Genomic DNA, 22731 nt, shown 5'->3' with positions numbered 1-22731 from the left:
TACTTTTGTTTTTTGGGCGATGGATCACTGTACTGCTACTGTAATTGGGAGTAGTACTCTGTATCTCGTGGGGAGTTAAGCATTTATGCATAACTACCGCGCATGCATTTTTTTCAAGAGCAGTGCTACGCGTACGATGAATACTTGTACGACTTTGTACGACACTGCTCAGTCACCCTTCGATCAAATCTCTGCATCAGCGGCAATCGTGGGATCACTGGATCGGACTGAATCGTACATTTTAAAGTTGTACGCAGAGCAATTTCGTTTTTTCAAAGCACTTAAATGAGAGGGTATACTTCTTCCAACCCAAAGTATAATTCATGCACGTATCTCAAGAATTAAGTTTGACCATCAATTTGACCAATAAAATATGTGTTGTGTGCCATCAAAATTATTGTTGATCATCTATTTCAAAAAATAGTCACATCGCACATGTGGTAAGCAATCTAAACTATTCTATTCAAAATAAGTTTGACCGTCATTACATTTGTATTCGGAAGAAGTTTCGATGGTGTGGTTCTTTTTGCGGATTTTTTTATCTATTCATTAACAATCAAGGCGGTATAAGGAACACCAGAAGTAATAGAAATTACATTTATATCCGTAGACCACCTAGCGATAACTACAAGCCCTGGAATGAGCTGAAAGTGCACCGCCGTCATCGCCCGTCCCTCACGAGAGTTGGGTAAATTTTGTTGTAAGCCGAGAAAGCGTTGTGCTAAGGCCCCACAAGACCAGTGCACCAGAACAGGAATCGTCGCTGATGAAGAGGATTGTTGATAGAAAGGATCCAACCTGTAGACACACAGACACATACGAATGAAGACCGAATCCAATCGAGTCCACCAAAGACAACCACCGAGCGAACCCCATGAGATCCGATAGAGGCACACCTTCACACGTCCTCTGACGATGCTAGGCGCATCATCGGGACGGAGACTAGACAGGGAGAACCTTAATCCATCTTCAGGGAGATGTTGTCATCTCACGTTTCTAAGCAGACACAAACCCTAACCAAACTCACAAAACGCTTAAAAATGGAGCCCTCCCACCGGTAAGGACCGGGATCCACGTCAATTCATAGCCCTAAGGCCACAGGAGGTGAGACATATCTACGGCGACGCCAGTGGGAGGCAGAAACCCTAGTCACCTTGTTCGCCCCAAGGCAAGAAACAAAGGTGTGATTTTTATGTCACATGACTCATATATTATTGGTCTAATTGATGATTGAAGTTAAATCTTACAGGCTTTTCAATTCAAGAGATTTGCATAGGATTTTGGAGGTTAGAATCCTTAGAAAAAATTCTACGTTAGCCATTTGATTTGTAGAATTATATTCTATAGGAGTTTTCTCTAAGGAAATATTTATACTACATTTCATAGAAAATCTTACATCCACGCATATTTTTTGAAAAAAATATATTTGTGTTTCTTATGATGCAATCAAACAAACTCAGATTATGTAGAATTCCCCATGGACAAGACATTTTAATTATGTTTTTTACTATTCCTACTCCATCCGTTCCTAAATATAAGTCTTTGTAGATATTTCACTATGAACTACATACGGAGCAAAATAAGTGAATCTAGTTTTAAAATGCATCTATACATTCGTATGTGGTTCATAGTGAAATCTCTACAAAGACTTATATTTAAAAACGGAGGGAGTACATTTTTTACAATTATGTGAACCAAAGACACAATACTCAGGTGTGGCATCAAAACAACCATGAAGCTTAATTGGGACAGTTAATCCAAGCTCCACCATTGGCTTTCAGGTTGGACTAGTCACTAGAGTTACATGTGAAATTTACAAAAGTTTACGATACCTTTTGTGTTGCCGCGAAATTGAATAGTTTCTAAATATTGAGTAGAATAATCACTCAATCCTTCCGCAATAAAGTATGTGAGAAATTTCTACATAAACACAAGAAAGTTTAACATGAAAAGTTGTGCATGTCACAACTAAATGTAATGTAATTTAAAACTCACTTAGAATGCACTAATACATGTTGCATGGTAAAAGATTCTCATGCATAGATTAGACGAAAGTTGATGGATGAAGCTAGTAAATCAATCTATTCGCTACAACAAATTTAATGATGAGCACACATGTTGAGAAAATTTGAAGTGGTGGGATCAATGATACGTCTCAAATGTATTTACTTTTCAAACTCTCTTGTCATTATTTTGGCCTTTAATTTGAGTGAAACTAATCCGGACTAACATTGTTTTCAACAGAATTGAAAAATTGCATTAGCAGTGTATTGGGGTGTGCAACTAGTACTACTAAGATGGGTAAGATCTGCAAGGGTGGCAAGTGAGTGGTGACTATAAATTGGTGAGGCAGCCATTAGATCTATTCGAAGCGGATATTGGGGTATCGTTGGCATCATCAACTCTAGGATGTTTGATCATGTAAGTTGGCAAGGAGAGGAGGGTTATCATGGCTACTACCAACAATAGGCCCATGGTGGCCCAACGAGGTTGCATAACAACGTCGCCGATAGTGGCATGTCGTATTCGCTCGCAACGGCTGCAATGTGTCGTTGAGTCTATATGAGCGACATTGTTGTTTGTAGTGACTTGTCCTCAAAATGACTCAGTCTTTCTCCCACACATTTTTTGTTGCCACTTTTTCGCCCCAGATAACTCCTTCTAATTTTTCCGCACACCCTTTTGCCCACCAACTTTTCCAACTCATTTTTCACCACCCTTTTTCCCTTGCCACCCTCAACCTATAAAACTCACTCCCATATTTTTCATGTTTCATCGATGTTTTAGCTTGTAAGCCAGGTATTATCTTAGACATGTCTGATGATGCTTCAGTTCATGGTTCTTGTCCTGTTTTGTCGCAAAGGATCTTGAAATGTAACATAAGAATGAAGCAAGGCAGTAGAATAGGGGGTTCCTAAGGCTCCTTTGGATGAAATATGGAAGAAAGAGCAGCAACATATCGAGTTGGATAAGATTAATACCCAAATTTGGTCCGCCTGGAAGGAACCCCGGAGGGAATACAGATTGGACATATTAAGTTGTATAAACAAGGTGGACCGGGGTCCTTGCACTCGAAAAACTTAGTGTAGCACAAATCTATGAGTCATCGTTCAATTATTCATATAAGTAAAATCTCCAAAACTCATTACATGCTCTTCTATTTTCAGTTATTAATTAATGCAAATATATATAAATAGATTGTTCTATAGTATATGTTCATAATTTGTTGCAACTAGAAAATTCTCAGTGAGATTGGCAGCCTCGCTAGAACCATTGGGGGCACAAATAGGTTTTTTTTGTATTGCAATGTTGTTTGAGAGGGTCTAGGGGTGTTAACTCTAAGGATTGATATACTGTTCTCCATCAAGAGAAAAGTTACTGATTGCCAAACACTTATCTCCCGCGCTCCTATCTATTCCTCTTTGCAGATCCGGTGGGGCAGCAGAGAAACGCTCTAGATCAAGCTTCGTGCTCCAAATCATAGAATATGAAGCTAGATGAGGGGAGGGAGGAGAAAACCGTGGGTCGGCTAAGTGAGGCGGGTATTGTACTGGGGTAGCAACGATTGGGGGTTGTCATCAGGTATAGTGATAGACATCAAGTATTGCAAGTAGGTGGCCCGCTCAGGGCCTCGCTCTCGCACGTTGTTGTTTGGGCTCGAAACAAGAACCTGTTGTAGGGGCGGAGGCAGCCTAGAGCCATATTGGGTCGATTGAGCACAAGTTTTTTTGGTAATGTATATATGTACAGGTTTTCCTTGGTATGCCCCCAATAAAAAACCGTGTTTGAACCCATCAACCTAGTATCTTTACTGTTACTCTGATTGATCTAGTAGGCTACAAAACAATATATCTCAAAGAAAAATTATCACCAGATCAAGGTAATGATGCATGCACATTGGTCAGCGGTTATACGCAGGCAAGGCGCATCAAACGCAGCATGCTGAAGTAATTTGTCATAGTCTTCTATTTGAACAGAAATTAGTATACATGAGATGCTCTATGATCTTGTTTATCGAAAGAGAATTTCATGGTAAAATAAAATCCTAAGAAACAAGATGAGATTATAGAAGATATTTAACCATGATACTGATACGTCTCCAACGTATCTATAATCTTTTATTGTTCCATGTTGTTAAAATCCAAAAACCCTAGGGGAGTCGACGAAATCCAATTCCAGCCGCCGCAAGTTCCAGAAGCACCAGATCCAATCTAGACACCATCACGGAGGGGTTCATCATCCTCATTGGTGCCTCTCCGATGATGTGTGTGTAGTTCATTGTAGGCCTACGGGTCCGTAGTTAGTAGCTAGATGGTTTCCTCTCTCTTTTTTGATTCTCAATAAAATGGTCTCTTGGAGATCTATTTGATGTAACTCTTTTTGTGGTGTGTTTGTTGGGATCCGATGAACTTTGTGTTTATGATCAGATCTATTTTATATCCATGAAAGTTATTTGAGTTTCTTTGATCTCTTATATGCATGATTACTTATAGCCTCGTATTTCTTCTTCAAATCTTTTGTTTAGTTAGGCCAACTAGATCGATTTTTCTTTCCATGGGAAGAGGTGCTTTGTGATGGGTTTGATCGTATGGTGTTCTTTCCCAATGACAGAAGGGGCAGCAAGACACGTATGTATTGTTATTATTAAGGATAACAAGATGGGGTCTATTCCTACATAAATAGATCTTATCTACATCATGTCATCGTTCTTATTGCATTACTCCATTTCTCTATGAACTTAATACACTAGATGCATGCTGGATAGGGGTTGATGTGTGGAGTAATAGTAGTAGATGCAGGTAAGAGTCGGTCTACTAATCTTGGACGTGATGCCTATATAATGATCATTGCCTGGATATCGTCATGATTATTTGAAGTTCTATCAATTGCCCAACAGTAATTTGTTTACCCACTGCATGCTATTTTTCTCGAGAGAAACCACTAGTGAAATCTACAGCCTCCGGGTCTATTTTCTCATCATATATTTTCAGATCTATATTGCTATTTGCCTTTTTATTTATTTGTCACTTTTATTTACAGATCTATATTATCAAAAACCCAAAACTACCTCGCTGAATTTTATTTGCCGTCAACTTGATAATTTCTAGCACCGTTACCCGAAAGGGATTGACAACCTTTTTAGCACGTCGGGTTGCAAGTATTTGTTCTTTGTGTACAGTTACCCTTTACATAGTGTTGTTTGGTTCTTCTAATGGTTCGATAACCTTGGTATCATCACTGAGGGAAATACCTACTGTAGCTGTGTTGCATCATCTCTTCCTCTTTGGGTAAATACCGACGTAGTTCAAACGACATCAACACCTTACATATGCGCTCTTCAATTTTTAATATAACACGATATGTGATAATTGACATCATACTATTGTTCATTGTGTTGTTTTTTAGTGTTATACTCTTGATTTAATATGCAATAATCATGTAATCGTTACCGGCCACAACAACATGGGCATGGAACTAAAGTAAAATCATAAATCTTGAGACTCTAGGTAATTGCAAGAAAATTTGTAGCAACCTTCCGATTACTTCATAAAATGTAAAGTACGAGTGTTCTAATTTGATTTCTCAGTGTCTAGGTAGCTCTCACATTAAAAAGGAGACACATTTTTTGGTATTCTTCAGCAAACTTGAAGCATATATCAAATTTTAGTCTGCAGATGGAGTATATTTAGGGTCACATTTAACTGAAGGAGTTTAATGGGTAATTAGCGGTTTCCAATCCATATGAGTTTTTCCTTAGCCCTCGTTATTGTGTTGATACAACAGATGGTTGTACCCTTTATTACAAAAAATATGGTTTTTTTCCTATGTAAGTCCTTTGCATCAAAGGAATGAGACCACAAAAATTGCCAAACGTTGTTTTGTACACTCTATCTTCGACTGTTTCTAAGAAGTTAGACCTCATGGGGAATTTCTTGTGAGTCTTGCATGAACATTTTCTCTCTTCAATTTCTACCAAATTCTTGTGGAGCATTCAAGGAGCTTTTTGTTTCCTACATAATTTCACTATCATGACCTCTTAATGATGTGTTTCCCTTATTCTTTTGTTAATAAAATATGGATTTGCCGTGCTTTGGGTTGAAGGAAATTCATAGACTTTTTGGAGGATATCAATTCATAGGATTTTTCCTATATAAGCCATTTGGATCATAGGATTGGGTTCACCAAATTCCTACAGAATCCATTCATATGCCCTTTATTACATATGAACCAATCTCAACATGAGCTCAAACCTCATTTTAATTTTCCTTTGAGAAAACCAATGCACTTGAACTCTATCTCTCCCTACTTCTGTCATCAATCCTCCTAATTATTTTGTTTTATGAGCACCATCGAAATGCACCTCTTACAAAAAAATTATGTTTTGAAATCCTATAGGAATTCATGGTATGATAGGATCTCAATCATGTGTTTTTCTATTCCTATGCTTTCAATTTCCTACAATCCAAATAAGCCCTTATATACTATTTGTCTGACTATTGATCAAGCTTGAACTTTTAATTGTTTGGGCATCTTACATAAGAAGAAAAAAGCATACCTGGAGTATGTCATAAGCAAACAATTGACAAGCTGATCGTCAATTCTTCTAAAAGAGAACTTTGATTACTTGTATGAATTGCTTAGTGCTTAAGGACTAGGACCGCGTGTTTAGCCTGGTGCCTAATGCTGAGGCTTTTACACCAAACTCAAACCATTTATACACCACTTGATGAGCTAATCAGATGAGTAATCAGGCACCAAGGGGTGTAAAGCTTAAAAAGGAAACGAAAAGAGTACAAACCAGAGGTCATTTGGGGAGGAAGGGTCATTAGGGTTGTACTTAGTGTTGGAGTCCACATCACTTTGAGCTGGCTGCGATTTAACTTGACTTCCTCAAAAAGATTAAGAAAGTTTCACTGAGTGTAGTGTACCATGCTGTTAGGGATTGGTGGGAATATTCATCAGTCTCATTCTAATCTAACAATGAATGCATGTTTTTTTACACAGATTTTCATAGTATGATATCCACAATTCTGTTAAGCATCCATGATATGTGTCGATAACTAGTGGACATAAAGCGGGTTTTTTACCAGTTAAACTCTGGAAAGATCTAGTGTGCATACGTGGAAAGTATCCGGTACTCACGCGCTTGTTATCACAACTTCAATCTATGTTATGTCTAAAATTTGAAATATAACCAACAAACATAATAGTTTCATTATCAAATCTGGTAATGGGCCGACTTCAAAGCCCAGCTTACATTAGGTACTATTTAGTGTCGAATTTGTCTATATTTTTCTTTGGCCTCTGCTCTGAAAGGTATCAAGAATATTTTTCTTTGCCTGTAATTTTCTACTGAAGCGCAGTCACATACTATGTGAATACTTGCACCCGAATTTAAACCCCAATGAGTAGAATGGTGCCACCACGACCTCGCCAAAAAGAGCGATCATTCAGTCAGTTCAGAGTATTATAGTCTCAACTATTTCAGGCATATACTGTCCTCTGGAGCCCCCTAAAGATCAGGTCACTCAGTGCCCCAGATAGGTTCAGTCTCAGCGAGCTCTATCCACAAAACCTAACTTCAATTTTGTATAGCACAAAAAGGTGCTACTGTCCAAAAGGCTTTCCATGGGTGGAGAACCAACTAGATTTTGGTGCTGTATCAGCCATCTTGGCAAACAGAATCTAGTTCTTGATAGCCTTTCTGGGAAGTACCACATAATGTAGTGTATGGCAAATATTATATGCTCATATTTAAGCAGACACAACATATGAGCCACTGGTCTATTGACAAGTAGACTGGTATTTTCGCAAGATGCAGTTAGCTAGTTGTGAGCAATCTTTTAGTTTTCTAGTGTTCTAGCTTGGAAGTTGCACCTACCACTATTTTCTGCAGATTACATTCTTAATGGAGGGCTATGGTTGTGCACTCAAAAGTTGTTGGAAAGAAAATACCCTGTATTTTAGTGCATTGTAGTACACAAAAGTAGGCAAAGTTTCTGTGAAAATACAGATGAAGGGAAAATAAGCAGCCAAAACAGCAATTAGCAAAAGTGATAGTGGTACTGAATTTAAGTCTGTAATTCCTAGAAAAATAGACGGTCAAACTAGCAATGTTGCTACCGAGCATGTGGGTTAGCTGCTGATGTTACTAGGGTTAATTTGGCCGTCTTACGTCACAGCTCAAAGTTGTGGACCCTGAAGCTGATATTTTAGCAATGGTGGCTTCAGTGTGTGGTGCAGTGGCAGCCACTCCTCCTCCCCCCTTCTGCTGCCATCCTAATAATGTTGGTCTTATTCTTATCTTCACCCTGTTTTTAACACACTATATTACTGCTTTCCACTACTCTTTTTATCACCAGAAGCTTAGCACTATATTATCACAGTGTTTTCATCTTCTTCCAAAACCACACTATGGCACTGAAAATTAAGCTAGACAGGCTCAATGTCCAGGTTCAGACTAGTGGAATTTATTTTCATTTTTCTTAAGATAAGACGAGTGAAAATTAAGTGATAGTACGTCCTTTTGCCCATGTTTATAACTCAGCAAATTCCAGACAGCTGAAAACCAAATTTGAAAAATGAAATGAAGATCAAAACCAAAATTGGATGAAAAGTGCCGATACAACTTCATCATATTATCCGGCACTTGACTTCTTGGAATCTGTAAATGGACAAGACGGTCCTTTTCTAATCAACATTAAGCCGCACCCAAACTAGAGAGCAACTAGTTAATGACCGCTCCCTCCGGTCGGGAGCCTCACGACGATCAGCGTCACTTGACGCGCTCTCAGCCGCCCGCCACGTGTCGCGCTCTGGTCGCTTCCTTCGGATTTGTTTTTTATTTAATTTTTCCGCACGCGTTTTCGGCTTTTTAAAAGGTTTTTTTTATGTTTCGGTTTTCCACAGGTCTTCCTTAACATTTGGAACAAAAAAAAAAATTTTTGCGTGAAAAAACGCGTTTTCTTACTTTTTTTGCGAGAGGCACGGTTTTGCTTTCGTGAGATTCACGGCGGTGCCTCTTGGAAACGAAAAAAACATATTTTCTGTTTTTTTCTTCCGCGAAAGTCACGGTTTTGCTTCCGCGAGAGGCACGGTTGTGCTTTCATGAGAGGCACGACCGTGCCTCTCGAGAACGGAAAAACGCGTTTTCTGTTTTTTTCTTCCGCGAGAGGCACAGTTTTGCTTTCGCGAGAGGCACGACCGTGCCTCTCTCGGAAACGAAAAAAACGCGTTTTCTATTTTTTCCCTTCCGACAGAGGAAAATCCTATACGACGCGCGTCGCGTCAAGTTGTCGGGGATTCACACAGGCTTCAAGAGTGAACGACGCGATCTAGGCCGGCCCATTAATCGTTTCAGCTATCCTTGTTTTCGTAACCTTCAGAGATTCCCAGTCGGTTTTTTCTGGTTTTGGGAACCTTCTAGAAGGTTTCTGAACTGATTTTCTTCTTCTTCTTTTTTCTGTTTTGTTTCTTCTTTGATTTTCATCATTCCTGTTTATTTTTGCTTTTCTACCTTTTTTCTCTTTTTTATTTCTTTTTCTTTACTCTGTTGTTTTCCTTTTCCATTTGTTTTTAAAATGTTGTTTTCAAAAATTGTTTGGAAATTTCAAAAAATGTTTGTATTTCCAAAAAAATTCTCATTTTTTAAATTTGTTCGCAAATTTCAGTAAACATTCGTGTTTTCGATTTTATTCGGGAAGTTAAAAATATGTGCGCTTTTCCCAAAATTGTTCATGTCTTCCAATTTTGTTAACAGTTTCAAAAAATATTCCCGTTTATGAAAACGTTTTAGTTCTTTAGAAACTGGATCATGAAATTTGAAAAGTTTTAGTGCTTCGTAAAAAAATAATTTTATTTTATTTTTTATGAACATGAAAGAAAAAATGTTGTGTCTTCAAAAATTGTTCTCAAAATTCAAAGAATATTCGTGTTTCCAAAAAAGTATCCTCATGTTCAAATTCGTTCAGGGAGATTTAGAAATGTTCACTTTTGCAAAAAATAAATGTTCAAATTAAAAAATTTATTCACAAATTCAAATAATGTTCGTTAATTCTAAAAGCTCGTGTAAAAATTTATTCACAAATACATAAAATGTTCTTATTTTCAAAATGTGTACCCAATTCATTAAATATGTTCACATGTTTCATAAAAAAGTGAGTTTCAAAAAACGTCCTCTTTTTTAAAAAAAATAGTGTTTTAAAAAATTATTCACATTGTAAATTTTGTGCATGATTTCAAAACTTGTTCATAGATTCAAAAAAAATCCATTTTCCATAAAAAGTTGGGTTTTCTAAATTTTGTTCATAGATTTGAAAAGTGGTCGCATTTCTAAAAATATTGGAAAGTGCTTGGCTCCAGCCGTCGGATTGTACGCAAGCATCTGTCATCTCTTCCGTGCAATGCTTGTCACTGATCCGCTATAGTGAGTTTCTGCGGCAATGTCTTTATTGCAAAAAGAGTTGTAACAAGACCTCTGTTACAAAAAAAAATAAAAAGAATTGCATCGAGGTGTCTAGTATAAAAAAATTGTGACAAAACCTCTGTTGCAAAAAAACTGTAATAAGACCTCTTGCAAAAAAACTGTAACAAGACCTTTGTTGCAAAACAATCTACAATTTGACCTATGTTGTAAAATTTTCTGCAACATGACTTGTGTTACAGATATTTCTCGCAACATGCCATGTGTTGCAATGATAGAAGGTGACACTCGGCGGCTGAATCAACCGAATCCGATGGCTTGCGATGCGGCGGATATAAAAAGATCCATCGGCTAATGCGTAGTAGCGCCCTTCTCCCTTTTTGAAAAAAAATATGTTCAAAATTTAAAAAGAGCTGTCGTTAGTTCTTAGAGCTGTCGTTAGCAACGCTCGCTTAGGAACATGAGATCTTGTGATCAAATCCAGGCGAGCGCATATTTTTTGCGGATTTTAGTGCTACAGTTTCGACGCTGGTTTACAGTGGCCTGCTCGCGGCAACCTCTAATGGGCTGGCTCAGTCTCGCTTGCCCTTGTGCATCGCGGCTCTGTTTGACGCAAAATGCGTCAAATAGGAAGTCCCCTTTTTGCCAATCCATCATTCCAAGTTGCATATGTCCATCATTCCAAGTTTTAACTGGGGCAAGCTTTCTTCATGTAGGTGACGACAGTTGCTTATTGGGTGCGCTACGTCTCGCTTGTAACGAGATAGTAGCTCGCCTCGCCGCAAGCGATAGTGCGTACTGGACCAACCCTGTATTTAGTTTACGATGTTGGTCTTTCCTTTTTTGTTTCTATTTTACTTTTTAATTTCTAAACAATTTAAACGATTTTTTAAATGTTCGCTCACACTTTGGAAATTATGTTCACGGCATTTTGAAATGTTCGTAAAAATCTTTAAAAATGTAACATTCATAAATTAATTCATGAAATTTATTAATTTTCAGGTTTAAAACATGTTTCATGACAATTATAAAATTTGAATGTACAATTTGGTCGCAGAATTTTAAAAATAGTCATAAAAAAATTGTCATTTAGAAAAATGTGGTACCCACAAAAGAAAAAGCGAGACATAATAAAAAAATGTGTTAATTGTTTTTTTAGTTTGTTCAAATGTGTGTTAAAAAATGTTCACTGTGAATTAAAAGAAAAGTTCAATGTGCATTTTGCAAATTTTCAATATGTATTGGAATAATTGTTCAATGTGTATTCGTAAAATTTCAACGTGTTACTGAAAGATGTTGAACCAATATACCTACAATGTTCAATGTGTACTGACAGAAAATGTCATGTATTCGAAAATAAATAAAAAACAAGGGAAACCGATAAGTAAAAGACACGCAAAAAATATGTGGAAGGTTCTAAAGCAGGTCCATAAAAGCATCCCAAAATCGTGCTATTGGGCCGGCCTACTAAGGGGTATTCTTGAGGTGACTAGGTAGCCTCTGCAACAAACACAACCACCGTTCTCTGGTGCCCGCGCCCGCAACCATTGGCCGGCCCATTATACACGGCTACGCGGTTGCTTCTCTTTGCCGGCGCCAATTCTAGTTCGCTCGATCAATGATTGACCGATCGACAGTTGATCAGTCGACCAGTCAACCGTTGACTATTTCAAAAAGCACAACAAAATCCCAAAATCCAAAAAACAAATTGAAAAAATCACGAATTAAAAAAATATAGATTTCAACAAAGTTCAAGAGTATGGACAAAAGTTCAACAATCTGACAAAATTCAGGGGTTTTTAGCAAAAAAATTAGTTTGCAAATTTTGATTTTTAAATCATTATTTAGAAAGTTCATGATTTTTTTAAAAAAATCATAAATTTTGAAAAATTTAGTGGACTTTATAGTTCAAGGATTTGAAAACGCTCATTCATTCTGAAGAAAAATCATCAACTTTGAAAAAAAGTTTTAAAATTTGGAAAAAGTTCACAATTTTACAAAAAAATGTTCAACAATTTTGAAAAATAAATTACAAATTTTAAAAAAGTTGATCGTTTTTGAAACAAAATGGTTCATGAATTTGAAAAAAGTGCATCAGTATGGAAAAAAAAATCATTGATTTGAAAAATCTTCATAGATTCTGAAAAAATCATGGATTCACGGAGGGATTTTGAAAACAGAAACTGAATAAAGTTCACGGATTTGAATAAAGTTCATGAAAATTAAAAAAAAAGATCACTAGAGAGTTAGCAAAAAACTGAAAAACAAGTTTACGGATTTGAATTTTTTTGTGAAATTTGAAAAAAAAAGTGTGCGAAGTTGAAAAGGATTCACAAATTTGAGAAAAATCACGAATTTGAAAAAGTTTCAAATTATTAAAAATTTCACGCATTTGAGAAAATCAGGAAGAAAAGAAAAAGAAAAAAACCATGTAAAAACCGCCTAAAGCCGAATAAAAGGAAAACCTGGTTCTTTTCTTTTAGTGTTACATAAGGCGCACAAGAAAACAAGAAAAAAAAAGAACTTAGATACAGCAGGTTTTTTTTAACCTACTTAGATGCAGCAGGTGAGTCGTCCTAATTTGTTAGCGAATAGGATTTTCCCAAAGCGAGGTATTGCATTTGCGGTTACTTCTCTTTTTTTTTTTAGGTGAGGCATTGGCAGGTATTAGCCAGTAATGTCTGGCCTTGAGTATAATTTGTTGGGCTACTTAACTTTTGTCTTTCCTTGCAAGTTCCTTTCTACACCCAAGCTCAAATGAGCTTGGGATAAACAGTAACTCAAAAGACATTTAAAAAATGTTGAAAAAAAATCTGAATTTTTTTATGAAAAGCTTTGACAAATGTTCTAAGAGCTTGCATCAGAAAATCACATTTTCTGAAGTCGTACCAAAAAATAAAAAGACCAGTGCCTCCAATATTCTTTCGAAAGTAGCATTTTCATAGGATCGATTTTACTGATCACCCAAGCTCATTTGAGCTCGGGTACAAAAACTTCACGTCCGTCTTTATGCTTGATGCTCCCGGGTGCCAGAACGCCCGTGTAACTGCATTATTTTTCTTTCATTCGCTGCTAAGAGCACCAAGCTCATTCGCTGCATTATTTATGGAAGGTGTGAAATCAGAGCACCAAGAGAGTGAAAATGTGTCAGCTCAACTGTGCTACCAGAGCACCAAAGCCACCAACCAACAACTATGACCACACATCTCGTCTCTTTACTGTCTTGTGTCAAAGGGCAGCACCGCAGTGTGAAACTTGCACAAACTGTCAATTTCGCACTGCGCCCACCACATTTATTCCGGAGAGCTCAGCCTGTGAAAGTGAAGCATCATCATCTCAACCACCACCACCCATTGCCACCCCAATAATCACCAAAGGGATAACAAGTACTACTACTAGCACTACCGTTTCCACATCCATGTCAGTTCTTGGAGCTAGAACAAGAGAGTTGATAGCCAAATCCCAAGTTTTTATCCTTCTCCTTTATGTAAAATACTTTGCAATTTAATATACGCAGCAGGACACTATGGTACTAGTACCATTTTCACTAAAGAAAACGTGGCCCGTGCTAGCATTATCATCATCATCATCATCATGCTGCTTTCAACAAATTATCACACAAAATCTTCTCCCAAGGACAAAGTTGCTGACTTTATGGTTGCCATGTCCTGAGTGAGCCTACTTAGCATATATGATGGTGAATAATATGGAGCCCGGTGTCTCTTTCCATGCACCAACCTCCTCACCAGCAAGCAACCAAAAGGACAATGAAACAAGAGGAAAGTGGGGAACAAAGGGAGGAAAGCATGGGAAAACAAAAGTGCAGGAATCATCTTTCCCTGGCCTAAATCTACAGGACAGGCAAGTGACCACCTCTTAACACCGACTGTTTCGGTTCCAAACACACCTCACAACAAGTAGATTCAGTTAAACTTTCCAAATATTTGGGATATTTTCCAAATATCCGAAACTTTCCGACGGGGGTTACAAGATCGGTGGATCGATCGATGTGATAGCGCAACCTTGATTCTGTAGTGGGTTGTTAGATGCTGCTTGACAAGCATGTTGTTTTGGTCAGAAATTCAGTGTAAGATTGCCCAGTAAGCTCTTTCAGGATTAATCAACTAGGAAGGAGTATATGCTAAGGCAGGTGCGGTTGCCACCTAGAGCCAGAAAGAATATAAGCAACTTCGGTTCAAAGCAAGAAGATAGTGGTGCCATGATACAGATGATACATTTTTAGGGGAAAAGGTGTGTGATATTGACAATGACAACATGGGGATAACATACACTACAAAAACCATCACTACATGTATCGACAGGTTGCCTCCATTGTGAATACATAGGATGATCATCCGTGCTAACTACCAGCGACACGCCTACCGCGTGCGTGCCAACGACTTCCTCTCGCTCGGATCAAAGTGGAAAGGAAAAACACCAAGAAACACAACAATACTCACATAGGATAGAGGCAGTCGGGGCACTTCGCCACCAACACCACATCACTCTCTGATTCTAAGCAAGCAGCAGCATCCCCTTCGCCCACGGCGCCACCGACGGAACAACAAGGCGAAGTAGGTTTGCTGCTGGTTGCTTGCTCCTCTCTGAAGAAACCACAAAGGGGATGGATGGATGGATCAGCTTATGCTTCTTCATCACATCACCAACCCTGCAAGGACAAAATAGAGAATTGCTGTGAGATTTCCATTCACCAACCGACACCCGAACAATATCGTCAGCATCCTTTTACTAAGACACCATTTTTATTAGTATTCACTGCAACAATACTCTCCTTTGATACTATCTGAACTGCAAGATAAGGATACTTGCGTTGAATTAAAGACACTGTGATATAAAATGGCTACCAAATCAGATTAACTTATTGCTCATTCTCATTGTAACTTGCAGTGCAATCTAATGAGACATGGCACAGTTGAAATTGCCTAAAACACTGATGAGACTTGGCACAGCTGAAATGTCTACTAAAAAGTAAGTAAAACCTGATAGGACTTTGCAGAACTGAAAATTCTAAGAAGAAAAGTCATGAAAGGGATGATATATCTCTTCCTTACCTTGTTCTGTTCATGTCCACGAACACTTGGCGCCTAGTCACGGAGGATGACGGAGTCGGCGATCTCCATGAGCGGCGCAAGGGTCTCGGGCGCGAACTTGCGCGCGAACATGTGGGAGTAGGTCCCGTTGGACTTCCTGAGCTCCCTGATGAGGTCCCCGGAGACCTCCTCCGGCTGGTAGGTGTGCGGGTGGCCGCCGACGGCGTCGGTCCAGTTGACCCTGGTGAGCGTGTACTTGGTGCAGCCGTCGGGGTCCTGCATGTCGAGCAGCGTCGGGAAGTAGTGCTCCTCCGGGTAGCACGAGTCCTTCTCCTTGACGAGGCACGGCGCCTTGAACTTGTTCCAGAGCCGCCTGTCCCTGACCACCATGACGGCGTGCCTCCTGGCGAGCACGAAGAACTGGGAGCCGACGCGGAAGCGGTCGAAGGGCACCTCCGGGAGCATCACGTTGTCGCCGCGCGCGTAGTAGCGGGCGTGCAGCGTGGGCTCGCTGTCCAGGATCTCGATGAAGCTGCGGTGGCGGCGGTGGCGGCCGGCATTGTTGTCGGTGAGGAGGGTGCGGTAGAGGGCGGGGAACGGGAGGAGCGGGACGCAGGACTGGGAGAGCAGCGCGAAGAATTGGTTGGCCGGGTCGTCGAGCAGCGCGGTGGCGAGGAGGCGGCGCGCGGCGGAGATGAGCGTGGCGGAGGCGCGCGCCGTGGCCTTGCCCCGGATGATGCGGCCGCGGAAGGAGGGGGTCGGCGGCAGCGTGAGGTTGGCGGCGGGGTCGGCGTGGACGTAGAGGTTGAGGAGGCCGTGGTGCCCCGCGAAGAACTTCTCCCAGAGCGGCGCGAAGACGAGGTCGGAGTTGGTGAGGAAGAGGAAGGCCACCTTGGGCCGCGCCTGCGGGCGGCGGCCGAAGACGCCGAAGGAGGAGGGCGCCGCGCCGGAGCCGGAGCCGGAGCCGGCGGCGGGCGCGGCCGAGAGGAGCACGGCGCGGCGGAAGAGCGCGAGGTCCTCCGTCTCGTCGGCGTCCGGGATGGCCGGGAGCGTCTTGGGCATCAGCAGGCGCGGCGCCAGGTAGTACACCGCCGGCATGGACAGCAGCAGCAGGAACGACAGCACGTACGGCGACGCGTACGCCATGCCCGGCAGCGGCGCTCCGGCGAAAACGCGCGCTGGAGAAACCGAAAAGGAAATCCCGGATCTTGGCGCCGGGGAAGAAGGCCAAGACGAGGATCACAGGGAGATCCTGCTGCTCAGGACGGGCCGGACGGATCTCGCGGGCAAGGACGAGCACCCCCCGGGCATGGATCGAGCAGGGAGGAAAGATTTCACCAGCCGAGAGCGCTCGCGCACCTGGAGGATCAAACGGCAGGCGGGCGGGAAGGACAGAGGCGAGCTCCGGTTCCGTGGCGCCAAATCTGCTGCTGGTGGTGCTCGGATCGGATCTCGCGGTTCTGGCGGGACTGGGCTGCTCTTGATGGTGGCGGTGTTTGGAGGGTGGAGATGTTGGTTTTTGGAGGGAGAAGAGGGGGGAGGTTGGGGGGGAAGAGAGGAGTGAGGTGAGGTGAGGTGTTGTGCTCTGCTGCTTTTGTGGGACTCTGCTCTGCTCTCATCTGCTCCACTCTGCAGCCTGTCCTAATCCCACCATCCATTAATTTGAATAATAAATGTAGGTACAATTACCTTCGTTCATGACGTGCAATCGAACGTACTAGTACTAATCTCCTTCGATTATAATAACTCTGTCCAAATTGAACCCGCAACAATGTCTTATACACGTTTTTTGACACTATTCACATTGTGGGACGGAAGGAGTACTTTTTTTAATATTTGAGATTTGAATTCATATACTACTCCCCATTTTTATACCCTAGTTGTCCAACATAACCTGTGGCGATTTATTACTTGCTGAATTGCAAGGAGCGGGTGCCAAAATGTAATTCATACTTTTTTGCAGCTCTTCCAATCGATGGATGGATAAATTAACGTATGTCGCCAAACCCTTATTGAATAGGCTACGCCGCGTCGACACCATGATTTGGTTGTGGTTTCTAAACCAGATGACCTTTCTTTTTGTGGTGATCCCTATATTTGACCTCTAAATTTATGGTTTGTCCTTTTCGGCGACCCTATTATTGGTTTGGAATGGCAGAGATTAAATCTAACGCAAAAGGCATACATGCTATGGGTCGGTAAGTAAATGCAAATTCTGTAGAAACACAAAATTCAATTTCCTCGCGTTGCTTTGTCGTTGGATTTGCACTGAGCTTGCACCCAGGGGCAAAATGCATGCAATTTGACCCCACTCCATGATTAGATCGGAAAATCTGAAGTTGACGCAAATTGTCAATGTTATGTCTACTCAAAGACCTGTTTAGAAGAAGAACAAAATTGTTTAGAAATTTCATGCTCAGCGTCATGTTAAAAGGTGCAGGCTATGGTTATTTTTAATAGCAGTGGCTCAAAAGAAACAGTTGTAGTCTAGTACATCCAAAATATAAGTCACTCAATTTTAATATCAAGATACTACACCCTGTAGCTCACCAAAAAGGGACAATTTGAACATTAACATAGCTCTAAAATATTACTGCAACCACTAGTTTTTTTTATCCTAGTATATGTACAACAGCCGGTAAAATTTGTAATATTCTAAGGGGTCCTATGATTCAAAAGTTTTTCATAGGAATTTTAGATATTAGAGTCCTTCGGATTTTTTTCCCTGTGTTAGTTGTTTGTTTCATAGGATTAAATCCTATAAGAATTTCTCCTAAGGATTTCTTTGTACTACTTCTCATGGGATTTCTAGCACTCGCTTAAACCTCTTTAAAAGAATCATTTGTTTTTCCTGTGATGCAATCAAATAATCCAAAATCCTATAGGATCGAGATTCCAATCCTATGTTTTTGTTTCTATTCCCGTGTTTTTAGAATCATGCGAAACAAAGAGGCCCTAAAAGTACTTCTTGAGACCAAATATATGCACATGATTTTCAAGTTCTCAATCTAAAGTTTTAAGATTCTAGGTTAAGGCATATTCAAAATATCTCATTGGGGATCACACAAAGTCTCGTGGCCAAACATGTTTAAATTTCCCGCAATAAACATGTTTAGATTGCATCCAGAAGTCGATAGTATCAGAGGGACAAAAATCATGTTTAAAAGGTCAAACATGGAAAATAGTGGTAAGCTACCCCCTAGGAACCACCAAACCATCTGTCCATGATCTTATGCCAACCATAGCTAAAATTGATAGAAGATTATCTGGAGTTGCAAACTTCATGAATTATGCTGGCAGATTGACATATGTTAACTCGGCGGCTGCATCTATGCCCATTTTTGCTATGTGTACTTTCAAGGTTCACTATACCATCTTGGAACATGTCAACAAAGCTGCCAGGAATTTCCCTAGAGGCAATAATAAAATGGTTATTATTGTATTTCCTTGTTCATGATAATTGTCTGTTGTTCATGCTATAATTGTATTAACTGGAAACCGTAATACATGTGTGAATACATAGAGCACAACATGTCCCTAGTAAGCCTCTAGTTGACTAGCTCGTTGATCAATAGATGGTTATGGTTTCCTGACCATGGACATTGGATGTCATTGATAACGGGATCACATCATTAGGAGAATGATGTGATGGACAAGACCCAATCCTAAGCATAGCACAAGATCGTGTAGTTCGTTTGCTAGAGCTTTTCTAATGTCAAGTATCATTTCCTTAGACCATGAGATTGTGCAACTCCCGGATACCGTAAGAATGCTTTGGGTGTACCAAACGTCACAACGTAACTGGGTGGCTATAAAGGTGCACTACAGGTATCTCCGAAAGTGCCTGTTGGGTTGGCACGAATCGAGACTGGGATTTGTCACTCCGTATGACGGAGAGGTATCTCTGGGCGCACTCGGTAATGCATCATCATAATGAGCTCAATGTGACCAAGTGGTTGGTCACGGGATCATGCATTACGGTACGAGTAAAGTGACTTGTCGGTAACGAGATTGAACGAGGTATTGGGATACCGACGATCGAATCTCGGGCAAGTAACATACCGATAGACAAAGGGAATTGTATACGGGATTGATTGAATCCTCGACATTGTGGTTCATCCGATGAGATCATCGAGGAGCATGTGGGAGCCAACATGGGTATCCAGATCCCGCTGTTGGTTATTGACCGGAGAGTCATCTCGGTCATGTCTGCGTGTCTCCCGAACCCGTAGGGTCTACACACTTAAGGTTCGGTGACGCTAGGGTTGTAGAGATATTAGTATGCGGTAACCCGAAAGTTGTTCGGAGTCCCGGATGAGATCCCGGACACGGGGAGTTCCGGAATGGTCCGGAGGTAAAGATTTATATATGGGAAGTCTTGTTTTGGTCGCCGGAAAAGTTTCGCGCATTATCGGTATTGTACCGGGAGTGCTGAAAGGGGTCTGGGGGTCCACCAAGGGGGTCCACCTGCCCCGGGGGGGCCACATGGGCTGTAGGGGTGTGTGCCTTGGCCTATATGGGCCAAGGGCACCATCCCCAAGAGGCCCATGCGCCAAGAGATAAGGGAAATGGAGAGTCCTAAAAGGGGAAGGCACCTCCTAGGTGCCTTGGGGAGGATGGACTCCTCCCTGGCCGCACCCTTCCTTGGAGGAAGGGCCAAGGCTGCGCCCCCCCTCTCCCTTGCCCCTATATATATGTGGGGAGGGGGAGGGCAGCAATACCCCAAGCCCTGGCGCCTCCCTCCCTCCCGTGACACCTCTTCCTCCCCACTTGCGCTTGGCGAAGCCCTGCCGGGATCCCGCTACTTCCACCACCACGCCGTCGTGCTGCTGGATCTCCATCAACTTCTCCTCCCCCCTTGCTGGATCAAGAAGGAGGAGACGTCCCCGCTCCGTATGTGTGTTGAACGTGGAGGTGCCGTCCGTTCGGCGCTAGGATCATCGGTGATTTGGATCACGACGAGTACGACTCCATCAACCCCGTTCTCTTGAACGCTTCCGCTCGCGATCTACAAGGGTATGTAGATGCACTCGTCCCCTCTCGTTGCTAGCATCTCCTAGATTGATCTTGGTGACACGTAGGAAAATTTTGAATTTCTGCTACGTTCCCCAACAGTGGCATCATGAGCCAGGTCTATGCGTAGATTCTATGCACGAGTAGAACACAAAGTAGTTGTGGGCGATGATTTGTTAAATTTGCTTGCCGTTACTAGTCTTATCTTGATTCGGCGGCATTGTGGGATGAAGCGGCCTGGACCGATCTTACACGTACTCTTACGTGAGACAGGTTCCACCGACTGACACGCACTTGATGCATAAGGTGGCTAGCGGGTGTCTGTCTCTCCCACTTTAGTTGGATCAGATTCGATGAAAAGGGTCCTTATGAAGGGTAAATAGCAATTGGCATATCACCGTTGTGGCTTTTGCGTAGGTAAGAAACGTTCTTGCTAGAAACCCATAGCAGCCAGGTAAAACATGCAACAACAATTAGAAGACGTCTAACTTGTTTTTGCAGGGTATGCTATGTGATGTGATATGGCCAAAAGGATGTGATGAATTATATATGTGATGTATGAGATTGATCATGTTCTTGTAATAGGAATCACGACTTGCATGTCGATGAGTATGACAACCGGCAGGAGCCATAGGAGTTGTCTTAATTTATTGTATGACCTGCGTGTCAATGAAAACGCCATGTAATTACTTTACTTTATTGCTAACCGTTAGCCATAGTAGTAGAAGTAATAGTTGGCGAGACAACTTCATGAGGACACGATGATGGAGATCATGATGATGGAGATCATGGTGTCATGCCGGTGACGAAGGTGATCATGCGGCGCCTCGAAGATGGAGATCAAAGGCGCAAGATGATATTGGCCATATCATGTCACTTTATGATTTGCATGTGATGTTTGTCATGTTTACATCTTATTTGCTTAGAACGACGGTAGCATAAATAAGATGATCCCTCACTAAAATTTCAAGAGATGTGTTCCCCCTAACTGTGCACCGTTGCGAAGGTTCGTTGTTTCGAAGCACCACGTGATGATCGGGTGTGATAGATTCTAACGTTCGCATACAACGGGTGTTGACGAGCCTAGCATGTACAGACATGGCCTTAGAACACAAGCAAAACACTTAGGTTGACTTGACGAGCCTAGCATGTACAAACATGGCCTCGGAACACAAGAGACCGAAAGGTCGAACATGAGTCGTATAGTAGATAAGATCAACATGGAGATGTTCACCGATGATGACTAGTCCGTCTCACGTGATGATCGGACACGGCCTAGTCGATTCGGATCATGTATCACTTAGATGCCTAGAGGGATGTCTATCTAAGTGGGAGTTCATTAAATAATCAGATGAACTTAATTATCATGAACATAGTCAAAAGGTCTTTGCAAATAATGTCGTAGCTTACGCTTTAGTTCTACTAAGATATGTTCCTAGAGAAAATTTAGTTGAAAGTTGATAGTAGCAATTATGCGGACTAGGTCCGTAAACTGAGGATTGTCCTCGTTGCTGCACAGAAGGCTTATGTCCTTAATGCACCGCTCGGTGTGCTGAACCTCGAGCGTCGTCTGTAGATGTTACGAAACATCTGACATACACGTTTTGATGACTACGTGATAGTTCAGTGTGTGATGCTAACGGTTTAAAATTATGGCACCAAAAACGGTTTTGAAACGTCGCAGAACATATGAGATGTTCCAAAGACTGAAATTGGGATTTCAGACTAATGCCTACGTCAAGAGGTATGAGACCTCTGACAAGTTTCTTAAGCCTTCAAACTAAGGGAGAAAAGCTCAATCGTTGAGCATGTGCTCAGATTGTCTGAGTACTACAATCACTTTAATCGAGTGGGAGTTAATCTTCCAGATGAGATAGTGATGGTTCTCCATACTCACTGCCACCAAGCTATTAGAGCTTCGTGATGAACTATAACATATCAGGGATAGACATGATGATCCTTGAGCAACTCGCGATGTTTGACACCACGAAAGTAGAAATCAAGAAGGAGCATCAATTGTTGATGGTTAGTAAAACCACTAGTTTCTAGAAGGGCAAGGGCAAGAAGGGATACTTCATGAAACGGCAAATCAGTTGCTGCTCTAGTGAAGAAACCCAAGGTTGAACCCAAACCCGAGACTAAGTGCTTCTGAAATGAGGGAAACGGTCACTGAAGCAGAACTACCCTAGATACTTCGTAGATGAGAAGGCTGGCAAGGTCGACAGAAGTATATTGGATATACAT

At 41.4% G+C, this 22731-nt stretch overlaps 1 protein-coding gene across 1 annotated transcript; it reads right to left on the bottom strand.

Moving 5' to 3' along the window:
- Positions 1 to 14617: 14617 nt before the first annotated feature.
- Positions 14618 to 17042, bottom strand: LOC123119272 (glycosyltransferase BC10). The gene is made up of 2 exons (XM_044539002.1): positions 15496 to 17042; positions 14618 to 15092 (listed from the first exon to the last, which is right to left on the bottom strand). Exon 1 carries the CDS (start codon positions 16618 to 16620, stop codon positions 15529 to 15531), a length of 1092 nt encoding a protein of 363 aa, XP_044394937.1. The 5' UTR covers positions 16621 to 17042; the 3' UTR covers positions 14618 to 15092; positions 15496 to 15528.
- Between the last annotated feature and the right edge of the window lie 5689 nt (positions 17043 to 22731).

The sequence above is a fragment of the Triticum aestivum genome, chromosome 5D (assembly GCF_018294505.1).
Source record: "Triticum aestivum cultivar Chinese Spring chromosome 5D, IWGSC CS RefSeq v2.1, whole genome shotgun sequence".
Taxonomy (NCBI): domain Eukaryota; kingdom Viridiplantae; phylum Streptophyta; class Magnoliopsida; order Poales; family Poaceae; genus Triticum; species Triticum aestivum.
The sequence above is the reverse complement of the archived record's forward strand: the minus strand, read 5'-3'. Positions and strand labels throughout refer to the sequence as shown.

Excerpts from the sequence above, each read along its gene's own strand:
- LOC123119272 (XM_044539002.1), bottom strand. The coding sequence starts at position 16,620 with ATGGCGTACGCGTCGCCGTACGTGCTGTCGTTCCTGCTGCTGCTGTCC.